The sequence below is a fragment of the Macaca nemestrina genome, chromosome 3 (genome assembly GCF_043159975.1).
Source record: "Macaca nemestrina isolate mMacNem1 chromosome 3, mMacNem.hap1, whole genome shotgun sequence".
Taxonomy (NCBI): domain Eukaryota; kingdom Metazoa; phylum Chordata; class Mammalia; order Primates; family Cercopithecidae; genus Macaca; species Macaca nemestrina.
The window spans coordinates 181,387,017-181,402,804 of NC_092127.1; the positions used below are offsets into that span (position 1 = coordinate 181,387,017).

The 15,788-nt window shown below is 39.6% G+C and overlaps 1 protein-coding gene across 3 annotated transcripts in view; it reads left to right on the forward strand.

Moving 5' to 3' along the window:
- Positions 1-15,788, forward strand: part of LOC105487900 (transmembrane anterior posterior transformation 1) — a 79,239-nt gene that overhangs the window by 7,473 nt on the left and 55,978 nt on the right. For all 3 annotated transcript variants that reach the window (XR_011621443.1, XR_011621444.1, XM_071093831.1), the window contains exon 2: positions 6,273-6,403. Coding sequence is in view for 1 of the 3 variants with exons in the window: in XM_071093831.1 (XP_070949932.1) it covers positions 6,273-6,403 (131 nt within the window). In the remaining 2 variants the exon portion in view is untranslated. The remainder of the gene's footprint in view (positions 1-6,272; positions 6,404-15,788) is intronic.

The following is a 15,788-nucleotide window of genomic DNA, read 5'->3' on the forward strand; positions in this document are numbered from 1 at the left end:
CTTTTCAATGACTTTGTACTCAACTTCTGTGAACCTCAGTTTTTTCATAATGTGAAAATGGACAAAATATGGACGGCATTAATTGCTCTCTTTAGCTCTCATGATTGTTGCAAGAATTGTATGAAGTAATGTATGCAAGACCTTTGTAAACTGCCTCATACTGTAAAATAGAAGGATTCTGATCCCTAAAATATAGCCACTTACTCAGGAGTAGATGAGAAGGAGGTAAGACAAAGCTTTCAAGATATTTAACCTTATGAAACTTTGTTGTGGTGGTTAGTATTTCTTTAATGTATCATTTAAAACCATTCCCCAGCCCATTAGCATGGCGCTAATTATACACAAAGATTACCCCTACATTCAGAACTCACCAGCAGGGCTGGACTTCGAGAATATAGGGATACATGGGGCCTGCTCTCAGAAACTTTATGATCTTGTAAGGGAGCAACTATTAAAGAGTGTAGCTTCACAGAAGTCAGCCCAAGGTGCAGTGGGAGCACAGATAAAGAGGAGGGACAGAGGGCTCCTGATTTTCCAGAAGTAATGCAGTGGCCTGTTTACAAAAGCACTTGAGGCAATAATAGGAAAAGCTGTCTAATGGTGAAAAACACACACTCTAGCCATAGACTTCTTGACTTTGAGTTCTGGCTTTTCTGTTTGCTTCCTGTGTGACCTTGGAAATCTCCTTAGCATCTCTGGGCCTTGGTTTCTTCATCTGCAAAATGAGCATAACAGTAGAACCTGTTTCATAGTTGTGAGAGCTGTACACTCAAAATAGGTTATGTTTTTATTTGACTTTTTATATTCTCCATTGTAGAATCTAAACTAGTGTTTGTAATTCAAATTCTTGGATATCTAGAGGTAGAATCCGGACACAGCATTGTTTTGTACTTGTAATTAAAACACTCGGTATTTATGTTGTATGATATCCTGTTTACAGAAAATTACTTAGGTTATATACGTTGTTAAATATACTTATTTGTCATTTTACCTTTTAGCGATAGAGCTAGGATTGCAGAAATAAACATTAGATAACCACCAAACCAGAATTGATTAATACTACAGTACTTGTGAAGTTAATAGGAAGTAGTTGAAGACAGTGCATCATGCTTTGCAGTTTTTATATACTTTCATACAAGTATTCTCTTAGTCCTTTGATGATTCTGTGGATAAGGCAAACAGTTGACAGGTAAAAAAAACTCCTCTAAGCTTCCATTTTCTCTTCGGTGAAATTGACATCTGTCACTGGAGTAGGGTCACAGGACTCATGTTTAAGACAGCTGTACTCCCTTTCTGTGATTGCTAATCCTATGCTCTTCTGTAGATCATAACCCAACTCTTCTTATGGTCAAAGCTGTCATCCCCAGTCACCAGAGAAAACACCATTGTGGAGAATAATTTTCCAAATAAACCTTTTTTTTTTTTTTTTTTTGAGATGGAGTTTCACTCTTGTCATCCAGGCTGGAGTACGGTGGCATGATCTTGGCTCACTGCAACCTCCGCCTCTGGGGTTCAAGCGATTCTCCTGCCTCAGCCTCCCAAGTAGCTGGGATTACAGGCGCCTGCCACCACGCTTGGCTAATTTTTAGTATTTTTAGTAGAGATGGGGTTTCACCATTTTGGACAAGCTAGTCCTAAATTCCTGACCTCAGGTGATCCTCCCACCTCAGCCTCCCAGAGTGCTGGGATTACAGGCGTGAGCCACTGCACCCGGCCCCAAATAAACCTTTTTATTTAATTTGCTTTTTAAAATTGTAAATCATTGTGCAGTAATGTGTTTCTGTATCTCTTTAACGCAGATGGCATTCTTGTGGGCTGCCTAATTTCTTTCCTTGCACTTACTGTGGACAGTGAGGATATCGTCATTCCCAAACCCAGGGCACTCACTGACTGTTACTGCATCATGGCACCCTGTTCCCTCAGGGGGATTGAGGTTCAGGTACCCGTTGGGTTACCTTTACAGTCTGTTAGCTACACAGACAGAGTAGAGGCTCCTGTATCCTCAGCAGCTGCTACATTGAGTGAAGCTTTTCACTCCTTCCCTGCTGACTCCCCGCGTCTCTGAACAATTCTGTCACAATCACAAGTTCTTTTCTCAAGTATCTGGTGTGCTTTTCTTTTGCCACTTCTGATTTTTGTTTTATATTGGTACATTGTTATTTATTAAGCAATTCCATTACTATTGAACATTTTTATGAATTCCACTTTTGTATTCATATAGATCATCTTTCAATAGAGCAATTCAGCAGTAAAGAAAAATGGAAAAATGCCAGAAATTATCATATCAGAAGGGACAGATCACCCACATGAAAGTTTAGCCCAGTTTGCCATTCACATTACTCCCTCAATTCTGTGTCAATTCTGTTCTTTGCTGCCTGCCTCCTAAAGAGACTAATTTGGCCACTCCATTTTATGTCTGTAATTCTTTCTTTTCTTAGTCACTTCCCTTTCCATTTCGTTTTTAGGTTTTCACTGTCTGATTCTGTTTTTGTTCTCTGTGATTTCTCTTCTTCTCCTCTGACCCATATATTGTTTTAGCAAACATTTGTTGAGTACCTGTTTTGTGCTGGGTCCCAGTGATGCAAAGGTGAATGAGAAAACCAGATAAGAAAATGAATGTAGTATGCTGCAGAAAATCATAGGCAGGCGCAGGTACTGTGGAAGCCAAGTAGGGGAAAGGACAGACTCTGCCTGAGAAACTTAGGGAAGTCTTCACAGAGGAGGTACCGTCTGGGCATGTTCACTCCTGGAAAATTGGTAGGGAATTCTCAGACCAACGAGCAGTGTGAACCCATTGACATGTTTGGGAGAAATGAAAAGTGGTATAAAAAGAAAATTGTGACCTAGAAATTCAGGGGAGGCAGGTATGAAGCATGACTGAAGAGATGGCCTGTGGCCAGTGATAGAGGATCTGCGATGGCCCACACTGAGGAGGTAGGACTTTATTCTGGAGGTAATGAAGAATCACTGAAGGGTTTCAGTAGAACGATATCTGATCTGTGTGAGCTGCTGTCTGGCTGCCAGGTGGAGTTAGCATTGAAGGGAGGAAAGATGGGAAGAATGGTACTCAATCAAGAAGCTTTTGCAATAACCTGGAGAGAGATGGGGAGGACTAAACTAGGGTGGAGTATAGGAAAAAGGGGAAAAAGTTAATGTTTTAAAGGAAGAATTGGTAGGCCTTGGTAAGAAGAGAGAGGGGATTGTCAAGATTGGCCCTGGGCTTCTAGTGCAGCAACTATGTCACGGGTAAAGCCAGGAACTAAAGCCAGGACTCCAGGAAAGGTGCAGAGTCAGTGGGCAAGATACTGGTTTCGTTTTGCAGGTGATTTCGGTATCTATGGGATATCCAGGTAGAGGAGGCTGTTGGAAATACGATAATAGCCAGAGCTGTAGATGTGATGACTTTAGAATTTTGATGATGGTTTTAATTCTAGTTCGAAATCTATAGGAAACAAAACATGTATAGGAAACAAAGTAGGTATAGGGAATAAATACCAGAAAGAATGATGAGGACATATTGGAGAATGCTAGCATTAAAGGATGGCTGACATTTTACTGCAGTGAATAGAGCACTGAACCAGCAGACACTTAAGGATCAGGTAGAGGAAGAAGGGCTACCAAAGAGACTTAGATGAAAAAAATTAGCCATTCAAGAGAGAAGAGCACCAATGAATCAGATTTAGGTGGCACGGAGGGACGGGGAAGCTGCAGGGTTGGCTGCTGTCCGTAGAGTGTGGTGAAGTGGCCTCTGGAGTTCAAAGTTCAGAGTTCACTAAGTTCAGTGAAAAATTATGTATGTGGAATCTCCTCTGCTTTCTGAAAGTCCTGTTGCTTCTCGATTTTTACATGAAAGAACTGGTATTTGTAGATACTAATCAAAACATACTCTTTTTCCTGATTGGAAAACTGAACTGAGTATGATTTGTTTATCTTTCATTAGTCTTGGCTGTTTTTGTTTGCAACTCAAAAGGCTTTCTTTTTCTCACCTTGAAAGAGCAGATCTTGTTCTGGTTCTAGCCAGCGTAGAACATATTAGAAAGTTCCTAACCAGAAGTTCTACTCTACGTGGATTTGGTTTGACTAAGTCCTTTAAATCCAAATATCCGTTAATATATACAGTTCACATATTGCGTACACTTAACCCACATGACTTCAACTGTAAATGTACTCTTCATGGTAGCACAGACTCCCCAAAAAGATTATGAATCTGGTATTTAAAGAAGTGTGTGTATGTGTGTTCGTACACATATATATGGAATAAACCCTAACATAAGCAAGCCACTTGACATAATACTCAAAGAACTAGTGATCTGTTTTTTGTTTTTTGTTTTTTTTTGAGACGGAGTCTTGCTCTGTCACCCAGGCTGGAGTGCAGTGGCCGGATCTCAGCTCACTGCAAGCTCCGCCTCCCGGGTTTACGCCGTTCTCCTGCCTCAGCCTCCCGAGTAGCTGGGACTACAGGCGCCCGCCACCTCGCCCGGCTAGTTTTTTTTGTATTTTTTAGTAGAGACGGGGTTTCACCGTGTTAGCCGGGATCGTCTCTCGATCTCCTGGCCTCGTGATCCGCCCGTCTCGGCCTCCCAAAGTGCTGGGATTACAGGCTTGAGCCACCGCGCCCGGCCAAGTGATCTGTTTTAATGCTGGACGAGGTAAGCTGTTGTAGACCTGTTGTTTAGAACCATGGTCAAGTTGGCTTCTAAGTCTTTCCAAGGGCTTTTAAGGATGGAGATATATATATATATATATAGATATAGATATAGATATATATATATATATATATATATTTTTTTTTTTTTTTTGAGACACAGTCCTGCTGTGTCACCTAGGCTGGAGTACAGTGGTGTGATCTCAGCTTACTGCAACCTTCGCCTCCTGGGTTCAAGCAATTCTCCTGACTCAGCCTCCCAAGTAGCTGGGACTACAGGTGCCCCGCCAGCACGTCCAGCTAATTTTTTTTGTACTTTTAGCCATTCAAGAGAGAAGAGCACCAATGAATCAGATTTAGGTGGCACGGAGGGACGGGGAAGCTGCAGGGTTGGCTGGTTAGAGACAGGTTTCACTGTGTTGGCCGGGCTGGTCTTGAACTCCTGACCTTGTGATCCTCCCGCCTCGGCCTCCCAAAGTGTTGGGATTACAAGCATGAGCCACCACGCCCAGCCAAGGATTTTTTTTTTACTATAAACTCTTTCCGCCTCACAGGTAGGCTTTAGATCATAGTACTCCTAGAAGGTGCAACTCCTTAAGTAGATCTGCATAAATGAAATCAACCTTCCTCCCTTGTCATTTTTTGGAGGTAACATTAAGACCACATTTGGTAAAAAGGACGAGGCCAGCTCAGAGCGAAGAGAACAGTGGACAGTTGGAAACCTTTTGGTAACCTGCGTTCTGGAAGAGAGTTTACCTCCTGCAGAGTAAACGTAGGAAGGTGTAGATGAAGTAAGGGGTGCTGAGGGTCATTGAGGGGATGGGCTGTCAGGGAAGTGTCATGCACTGAGAAGAGGTGGGGTCGAGTATCCAGAGCCTTCACTTCTCACCTCAAGCTTCCAATTGCAGTGAGTGGAAAGTATATAAATAATTTCCTTTGACCTTGTTTTCCTCATCTGAGATGAGATGACTATGGAGTAGTTTGCTTTAGAGGAACAGAGGAAAAACATGGGTGAATGGAAAGATCCAAGGAAGGGGAAGTTTTTCTGATCTAGTTGAGGTTGCACTTTGCGTAACTATTGTGAGTGTCATGTTGGTAAGTTCATGTAGGAAAATGGCATTATTTAGACATTTGTGCAGGATTTCTGAGGCTGAACTAAGAAAGGAGCTGGGGCACTGGTATCCATGTAGTTCACCCAGGGTGGTTCTTGGACTAAAGTGGTGCCTGTTGTGTGACTTGGCTCCCTTTCAACTCTATATATTGCTCTGTTTTATATATTCTTGACAGCTACTGATTTTTCCTCCATCTCTGTCAGTCCAGGTACTGTATCACCTGTAAGAACCAAGACTGAGCTCTTGAAAAATACTTTCTTGACTATTCTAGCCCTTAGTAATTATTCCCTTAGATATTCCTGTGGCATTTTCGGTTTATACCACACAGAAGAATACTTTTCTCAAAAATACTTGCTGATCGTTGTGTGTAGTTGTTCAGTTCTAGACATAGAATTATAGATAACATTTATTTTGGTCTCTTTGTTTTATATGTGTATTACCTATGGCCCCAGCTAGCTTGGAAGTTCCTTGATAAATACTGTTCTTTTTGTTTTCTGTCATTTTCTTTTCTGTAGAGCTTTCATTGTTGAGGTTCCTCAGTGCTGAACTAACAAGAGGGTACTTCCTTGAACATAATGAGGCCAAGTATACAGAAAGAAGAGAAAGAGTATACACTTGTTTGCGAATACCAAGAGAATTGGAAAAGGTACTATTTTTTCTTCATTACCAGACATCATGTTGAAAGTTATGTCAAAGTATTAATTATGAAAAAAAAATGGTGAACAGCTAGAGTTGGGTTTTTTAAATAATTGAAATAATGTTATTGGGGGAGTAGAAATTTCCTTATAGGAAGAAGCTTTAAAGTTACATTTTTCAGTGTAAGACCCAATGATATTAATAGATCTATCAAAATCTGAACTTTTCTGCCTATCATTATCATTGTGTGCTACATCAAAATAACTTTTGTAAGGAATTAATCTCTACTTCTGTACCCTTTTAGTTCCCTTCAGTTCTGTTTTACTAGAAACAGGTTTTTTTTTCCCCCATTCAGCTTAATAAATTATTTAATTTCAGCCTTTTTAAAGGTTTCAGTTTCTCAGAAAGCCCACGTTTGTAAACATACAGGACAGTCTCTTCAAAGAAAAAGATGGTTTGTTTTATCTTTGTCACAGGAAGCATCACATTACAGGGTGAGTGTAGTAACAGCAGCACTACATCTTCATGTGTCTTATTCCTTGTCTGTGCCTTGTCCTATCAAGACCAGTAAAATAGGATGGGAAAGCAGCCCCTTCTCCCCTAGGTGATGCTAGAGTTGGTGAGTCTAAGCAATTCCAAAATTGCTTGCTAAAAGAAAAGAAATAATTAAGCTTCAGCTATATTGAAACATGTTGTCATACTTCTATGGTAACATAAATCTTGTAATAGTCCAGTCATCTTTTTGGAATCATACTTTCTGTTGGAGTGGCTATCAGAAGAGTTTGGTTGGCTGGATTTATTGGTACATTGTAATAACAAGAGGTACTACAGGCAAATGAGGAGTAAGGACCCAGCTGGTTTGGCTGATGTTCTCTTTCTGACAGTCTATCAGTTTAATAGAAGAAAAAGAGCCAAATGTAGAGTGACAGTTTCAGAAATGTTGCTTTATGTAGGTTCTTGGTGAAGCATCACTTGCTGAAGTTTTAGGGAGTTCTGTATGAGGGTGGGATTTAGAGAGCTGGTGAGCAAGCAAAGATTAGAGAACAAATATGGCAATGGTTTGATTGCCTTTAGTGAGGATCATTAAATATGCTTAACTATTACTGTATTCCTACATTTCTAGAGGACTAGGGTTCCGTGGAGGAGCCTGAGGGACTGACAGATAAGGAGGGAGGAGGAGTGGGCAGGGCTGTCTGCAGTACTCCTCTCCAGTGCAGCAACAGCTCTGTCTTATATATTGGGATTTAACGAAGATTTTGTTTGGAGAAAGGAGTGGGGTAGGCGTATGTTTCTTTTACTTGGAAAAAAATACAAGATTAAACCAGTTCTTGTGTCTTAAAAGACCGTTAGCTTGCTTTTCGGATTTTTTCCAGCAATAAGCCATGAGATGGAAGTGTGAGGACACAGTGCAGGGGAAGTGGGAGGGACAGCCTGCCAAGGCCTGTATTTGGACAGGACGGTGCCAGCCACTGTCAGCTTTTGCCCACCTGGCCTCAGCCCTCTACGGGGGAATTTGTTTCCTGTCTGTCTGAGTAATTATGAACTCCCATTTTTCTCTGGGGAGGACACAGAGGGATTTAAATCTGCAACTCTCACCAAACTTGATGAACACAACCAGGGGACTGCTTCAAAGTGGGTTGGTGTCTGTCTGACCCCTTTTATTACCCCTCTTGTGGCAAAACTAATGAACAGTGGCAGCATCCACTCCTGATTCTGTTACCTCAGCAGAGACAGGCTTGTTTCACGCTTCCTTCTTTCTTTCTCTTAAGGCAACTCAAATAACAAGCAATGTTTTGGGGTAGATTTCTCACAGAAACTTATAAGCATTTCATGTTTGTAATTAGGAGTATAAATTGTCTTCTGGAGAAAATAGCCTTATACTTATGTCTTGATGAGACTAAAGTATAAACCAGTGATTTTAAATTGTGGTCCACTGTAGAACTACTAATGAATCAAGTAATCAGTATAAGTTGCCATCAGAATTTTTTTTTTTTAAGAAAATAGAAGAATTATCAGAGAACATTGCCTATGCTAAGAGTATTGTTTCATGAAACTTTGGTTCCATTTGTATGAATGTAAATGTATAATGTCAGAAAAGTTGCATTAACACTGCTAATACACAATTGTAATAATTTTCTTTTTTTTTTTTTGAGACGGAGTCTCGCTAATTTTCTAATGATTTTTGTTTTCCCTGAAAGAGGCTTTAGGCCTGTTTGGGAAAATTTGATGTAGTCTCTTAGAACAATACTTAAGAAGCTTTGTAGCCTAAATGTACAAAAAAAGTCATGGTTTTCTGTTTGGAGCATTTTTTCTTAACTTCTAAAACCAAGCGGGATGTAAAGGAAAGCAAATTTAGGTTTCAGTTTAATTCCAGGCTTAAATATCTCTCATAACCACATGAAGTCACTCTGATATCTTTAAGGCCTTTATTTTTTATAAATAGGATTTCACGTAAAGTTTTTAGTATGAGTTGAGAGCCTATCTAGATATGCAAGATAACCTAAATTATTTTTTATTGGCTGTTTTTGTTTACATTGTCTATTCTAATATATAATACCTTACTCATATTTTTTCTTGTTTTCGATAAATGCTATGATATTTTCACCTAACCTTTTCAGGAAGAGAAACTTGAAAATTAAAGAGCACTTTGCTTCTACAAAGGTTGTAAACACCATAAAACATGTAATTAATTTTTATATTTTAAGATAAAGAGAAAAGTCAACTTAATATCTCTTATCAAACCTGTTTACTAATGTGAAAAAAAAATCCTCCAATTTTTGTATTACATTGTCATTGGATAAATACTTTATACATGACATTTAGTAAAAATGAATTGCTTATATATTTTAAATAGTATCTCCAATTGTTAGCACATGATTTTCACTCTTAAACTTCTTATTTTAATGTAGGAGTACATAATTTTGGAGTGTTTTATTGGCTTTGGGAGACATTTCTTCTCTTCCACCATAAATGCCCTCCCCTGACCCCACAACCCCTTGGGTTCTATATACCAGATCTTCTGCTATTTATGTAGTCTACTTTGGGAACTTTATTATTCTTTTTTATACAACCAAGCAGATTAAACTATACTTTCTGTGCATTCTAAATTGAGAGGCAAGATAGCGAAGTGTTTAAGGGGATCATCTCTAAAGCTGGACTGCCTAACTCTGAATCTTGGCTTCACAATTGAGTAGCTGTGAGTCCTTGAGCAATTCACTTAATCATTCTGTGCCTAAGTTGCCTCATCTATATATTAATTATATGGTAAGCATGTAAAATTTTTCACAACCTTCACATCAGCCATTCAGGGGGAATGCACTACTCTGCTAGAGTGAGAGGAATTTAAAGGTTTCTTGTTCCCGATTACATTCTGGTGGATGTAATATTTTTCTTTGCAGTAGGGATAGCTTTCATCTTTGGGATGTGCTCAGCAGGAGGTGATTGGGAGAGGTGTGGTTTTTAGGATTTCCCTGGGTCCCAGTTTTATCTCACATTATACTTTTAATCTCCCTGCTTTGCTTGCCACTAAACTTGACTTTACTAACCCTGCAAGGGGCATGATTTTCTGACTCTTGGCCCTCTTGTGTTGCTGACCATAGGCAGAAAAAATATCTAGGGAAAGCTGTCTTCTTTCCTCTTTCCTTTTACCCAGGCTGTCTGGGAGTAAAGCTGATCTCTTTCATGAAGGACATAACCAATGGCCATGAGAGATGATAACACACCCTACCATTTTCTTCCAAGCCCTGTAGAGTCTAGCCTCGGTGGGCACATGCATGAAACCTACAATTATAACAGAAACAGGGTGCTTTAACCAGAGGCTTGGTGAAATCGGGGGCAGGGAGCATCAGTTTCCTAAAGAGGAAATTCATGGTGAGTGATTTCTCACTGTCCCACACCCCACCTTGACTTAGACACTTACATCCCACCACTTGTATCTGTTTCTGTATGAATAATAAATAATGTTTGTTATGTAAGAATTAGGTGCTAGGTACTGTCCTAGGCACTTTACATGTGTTTGCGTTCAGTCCCTTCAACAGCCTTACAAGATACATATATACTATTAAAGCTCCAATTCCTTTGCCCACCCCACTGTGGCAGTTCTACATTGACTTCCAGACAGATCTCTCCTTCCACCATTGTTTGGTGGAGGTATGTGCTAATAGCATATGCTCTCCATTTAGGTCCCCTAGTCCCCTGGGAACAGTTTCCCAAGTGTCAGGTCAAAATTGTCTCTTGTCTAAGGACTAATTTTGTCATCTTTGTGAATCTAAAGCTACAGTAAATAGTAAAGAAATACCCATTATAGGATCTTCTAAAATTCCCAGATATGTTTAAATTCTAATTTAGAAAGGTAAAGATGACTTACACACTTAATTATTAATTTACTGCATCTATGTTTTGAGTACTTCCTATGTTCCAAGAAGGCACTCTTGTGATACAGAATACAGAGATAAACAAGACTCACACCTAGCTTAGGAGATATCAGATCCATAAGTTATTATAATACAGGATACAAAGTGACAAGTACTTTTAAATAGTATAAATAAAATGTGAAGAATTTAGAGAAAGGTAAGTGTGCTTAAACAACAGGCCTGGGACGAGGATCTAGGAAGGAAAAAGAGGGAGATTTTGTTGTATAGGCTTTGTAGGATGGGATGGGTATGCTAGGAAGATCCAGAGGTGGAAAATTGTTAGGTGTGGACAGGAAACCACTGACACATGCTGGAAAGAAAGATAGACTGGCCAACCTAGGCAATGTGGCAAAACGCTGTCTCTACAAAAAATAGCCAGGAGTGGTAGCATGCACCTGTAGTCCTAGCTACTTGAGAGACTGAGGCAGAAGGATCGCTTGAGCCCCAAAGGCAGAGGTTGCTCTGAGCTAAGATCATGCAACTGTACTCCAGCCTGGGCAACAGAGCGAGACCCTGTCTCGAAAAAAGAGATAGACTAGATCCAGTTATGTTGAATGGTCAGGCTGGAGAGTCGAGTCTGTGAAAGGAGACTGTTAAATATGTGTTTCTTAGCAATACTTTTAGCTGTATAGAACAGAAAAGGTGGTTAACAGTGATTTAAACAAGTAGGAAACTATTTTTTTCAACAAGTCTAGAAAAAAAGAGGTCTCAGTTGTTGCAGGAGATTAATGACGCTGTCATGGACCCAAGTCCTTTTCATCTTTCTACTTTGCCATCCTTGGCAAATTGGCTTTGGGTCTTCTTGCTTGTTGTCTTCTAGTAGAAGGATGACAGCTGCAACCTCAGCATTACATCTGCATTATAAACAGAAAGAAATGGGGTGGGCATTGCCACCTTTTTGACTATGCCTTTTATAAAGAATTGAAAGATTTCCCAGACGTGGCCTGGAATACTTCCACTTCTGTCTTATTGTGCAAACTGAGCTACATAGCCATCCCCAGCTGCAGAGGAGGCTAGGACAGTGATTATTATGCTTTTCCAACAAACGGAAAAGAACTGACAATGGTTATTGGGTTAGCCGTCCCTCAGAGCTTTCTTTCTGGAAAATTAGTATAGTCATATTCAACATGGACTGGAAGTGAGACAAGCAGGGAGAGCTCAAGATCCTTCCATGAATATAGTTAATATATAATATAATTCTACAATTAAAATTCTAATTTAATTCTACAATTACATAATTTAATTATACAGATTAAAATCTTCATTTGATTTATTTATTCCCCTCTCATGGTATTTATTTCTTGTGTTAAATATGTCAGATGTATGTTGTGGATTATCATGAAACCTTTCAGCAATATTCTTTTTCGTGTTTATATGTGTTCATGTAAGTTTGCATATCTGGTTAAACTAAAAGGAAAATATTCTGTTGACTTTTCTTTACCTTGTAATTCTGTGCTTTTGGCCATTCATTATTTCATTGTTACCATGCCTTGTACATTATAGCTATTTAACAAATTTTTCTAAAAATTAAATTCAACTGCTTAGACTTAAATAGAACCCCTTAGTTTTCTTACCAATGTGGCAAATTTTTATAAGCTTTAAATTTGTCAGATTGAAGGTGTAAGTATTGATATATTGTTATTACTAGGCATAAACTATTATTGTTGAAAGGGAGAAGGGTTACTGACATACAGGGGAATTATTTGTAATCAAGCATCAACAACCTTAGCTTCTTGAGTGTGTTTGTAATAGCTGAGGCCTGATCAAGGCATCAAATCTCTCTTAGGTTTTACTTTCTTCTATGATTAGAAGGTTGGACTTAGGTCATGTCAAGAGGTCTGATAGTGCATGATTCATTGAATGAGTTTGCCTATGAGGAATGGTGAGGGCAGATGGAAAGATTTAAATGTCTAGTTGAATAACTTAGTTTTGCCTTTTTGAAGGTCGTGGCGGGGTTAGCATTTAGGAAAAAAATAATCCAAAAGTTCATTTCAAATGAATGGACTTAAAATGTCATATAAAGCCTTTTTGTTTTATGTCAGTGTGAGGTATATGTTAAGAAAACATTAATAATGACTATTGTTTCCCCTTTATTTCAGTAAAACAGTCCTGGGATTTCACTGTAAAACTAATAGAGAGTACTTACTCAGACCCATATTTGTGGCAGTGTTTTCTTGGGCATCCTAGTCAGTTTCTAATTTCATGAAAACATGTTTAGAGAATCATCCCTCTAAATTCTTCTCATGATGCAGCTCTTGCTGGTGACACACCCTTGCGCAGATGTACCCCCCCGTGTGGCTGCTGAGAAGCAGGAAAGCCAGTAGGGATCCACATGTCTCAAATCTCAGCAGCCTTGGCTGGTGCTTCTCCCCTTCTCTCTGAGGCTTGTCACACCCTGCTTGTGGTGGTGGTGACCATAGCTTCCACGTTCTTTCTGCAACTGTCCTACCATTCTTAATTTTTTCAGGGGAGGTTCGGCATGTGAGACCCATCAGATAGTTCTAAGACAAGCCAGCAAAGCCTTTAGGCCTCTACCGCATTTATTGATGTATTTAAAAGATAATTTTTGAACTTGGCACCATGGGGCCATGTTTATCTCTGTAATCAGTCACTTATTTCTCTCATTTCAGCTTTGGAAACAGTCTTAAATTTCTCTTCTCTGTCTTTCATTGTCCTGTATCAGGCTGCTGTGATCATTCACACTGATGGCTCTTCTCCTTCCGTACTGTCCTCTCTGCTCGCTGCAGCCTGCTGTGGTGCTGCATGCTGACCGCTCCCTCAATCTGATCCTAGATAGAAGGTATAGGATCAGAGCCTAGAGCAGCAGCTAAGACCTCTGTTCCTTAGGTGACACTCAGTCTTGCCTTGAACCCTGAGGGCACTCCTGCCTTGCTGCATCATTCCAGCCTCTCAGCAGGAGCACCACAGCCCTGTCTAAGCCCTGTCTGTAGCAAGCAAAATACCAAGTAATAGTTCCTGCCTGGTGGGTTGTTGTGAGGATTAAGTTAATGTGGGTCACATGCTTAAAATATAACACTATTCAACATGGATTGGAAATAAGAGAAACAAGAAAGTCTCAGGATCATTCTATGTGCATAGTCCTACAAATTAAAATCTTCAATTGATTTGTTTTCCATGGCTACATATGCTTACATAGCTTGCCTATCATAAGAGAACCTGGCTCATGATAATCCCTTTTTTGGCCATCTCCTAGAGTATAGACTTTCTGGGGCATGAATTTTTTAATTCAGATGATTAAAATGATTTTATTGTAGGGATAACCTTGAATCTGCAGTAATTGCTTTCAAAGTCAGTCATTTATAGTTTTCTTATTGATACCCTGTTCCCCTTGACATTCTGCTGATAATTGATCCCTACATGTGGGTTTATTGAGAATGTATTCATTCTCAGCAGAGATTTTCCAAATGTACATGTTTCAAAATAATCTAATTACCTTCAGGTACCTCTTTAAAATAAAAGAGCTATAAGTGAAAACAATCAAAAGGCAAGGATGCCTTGGAACCTAAGAATAAAAATTTGAGCTCCTTAACAATGAGCTAAACGTGATTTTCATGCCTCTTGCATAATGATTATAGCCTAACCTCACTGCTAGGTGGCTACTCACATTGTACCTGTGCATGCTCTTCCCTTGGTTTGGAATTCTGTCCTCTTTACTTCCTGGCAAAATCTAGTGCCCATCTTCTCTCCTCTGTGGGACATCTCTGCTATCTCTTGCACCTCCTTCCCTGTGGTGTTCATGCCACTCTCCCCTACCCCCAAATACACACACTTTACAGACCTAAGCTCTTCACCTGTGTTTCCAGAGCACATCATTCATCTAGCACTTAACTGTGTGGTTTGTGTCAAGCTCACTGGGTCGTGAATTCCCTGGAGAAGATATCTTTCCTCCCAGTGCAGTATTAAGCAAGATATGGTCTCTGCTTTTACAGAAGTAGACCCAGAGCTTTAGCACGAGCTTTATAAAAGTGAGACTAAGCCTCTTTACTCCTACTTTGTAACACTCTAGACCAGCGATCCTTGACTAGCAGGTGGTATTTGGTGGTTGTGGTGGAGGAGATGGTATTCAGAATTTCCAGAAGATGGTTAGTATAATTCAAGGAGGCATATTGCAAAATCATTATGCTGCTTTCATTTTAGCCATAACATATTATTTATTTTGAAATTTCAAATGGTACTAAAAGAAGAGCAGGAGATTTTTGTCATAAAGGGAAGCATAGATTTTTTAAAAGGTAAAGAAACCCTGCTTCATTCCCCACAGAAAGAGGCTGGCGTTTTTATTGATTTATTTCTCTTGAGGCAGGTATTTTTCAGATGCTAAGTTGCAGTTCTATTAGGTTCAAAATAAATATGATAAGAGCAGGTGGCAGAAGTTTTCACAAGTGAATATTTTGTTCACTTACAGTGTCATAGGATAATTTTCATTTTGTAATTTCCTTAGCATTAAAGTTCAGATGTTAAAAACTTAGGCTAAACTTTATTTTGAAATATGTATAATGGTAAATCCAGTGGTGAGTGAGGCCAGAAGGATGAATGAAAGTGTCATTAGTGGAAATAGTGCTTCAGTTTTCTGCAGACTGAGTGAAGTTCTGGCTCTGCCTCCACCACTCAAGAACCTGTGCCAACTCCTTGTCTCACTGCAGAGTGTGGGTGGTACTGGACTGCGGCCATGCACAGGCGGAGCCAGCACCTGGCCAGTGCCCGGTTGCATTGCCCAGAACCTGTAGAAGGCTTCTAAAGTCCTTCCAGACAAGATCTCTCAGAGACAGAGAGCCTGGTGAACGTTTCTGTCCTTTGATTGTTTTCACTTATAACTCTTTTTATTTAAAGAGGTACCTGAAGATTATTAAGCATGAGATTATTTTGAAACATGTACATTTTGATAAATCACTGCTGAGAATGAATTTTAGAAAATATTTTAAAATTGTATGCCTGCAGTTTGTAACTCAGTACTTTTAATTCAGT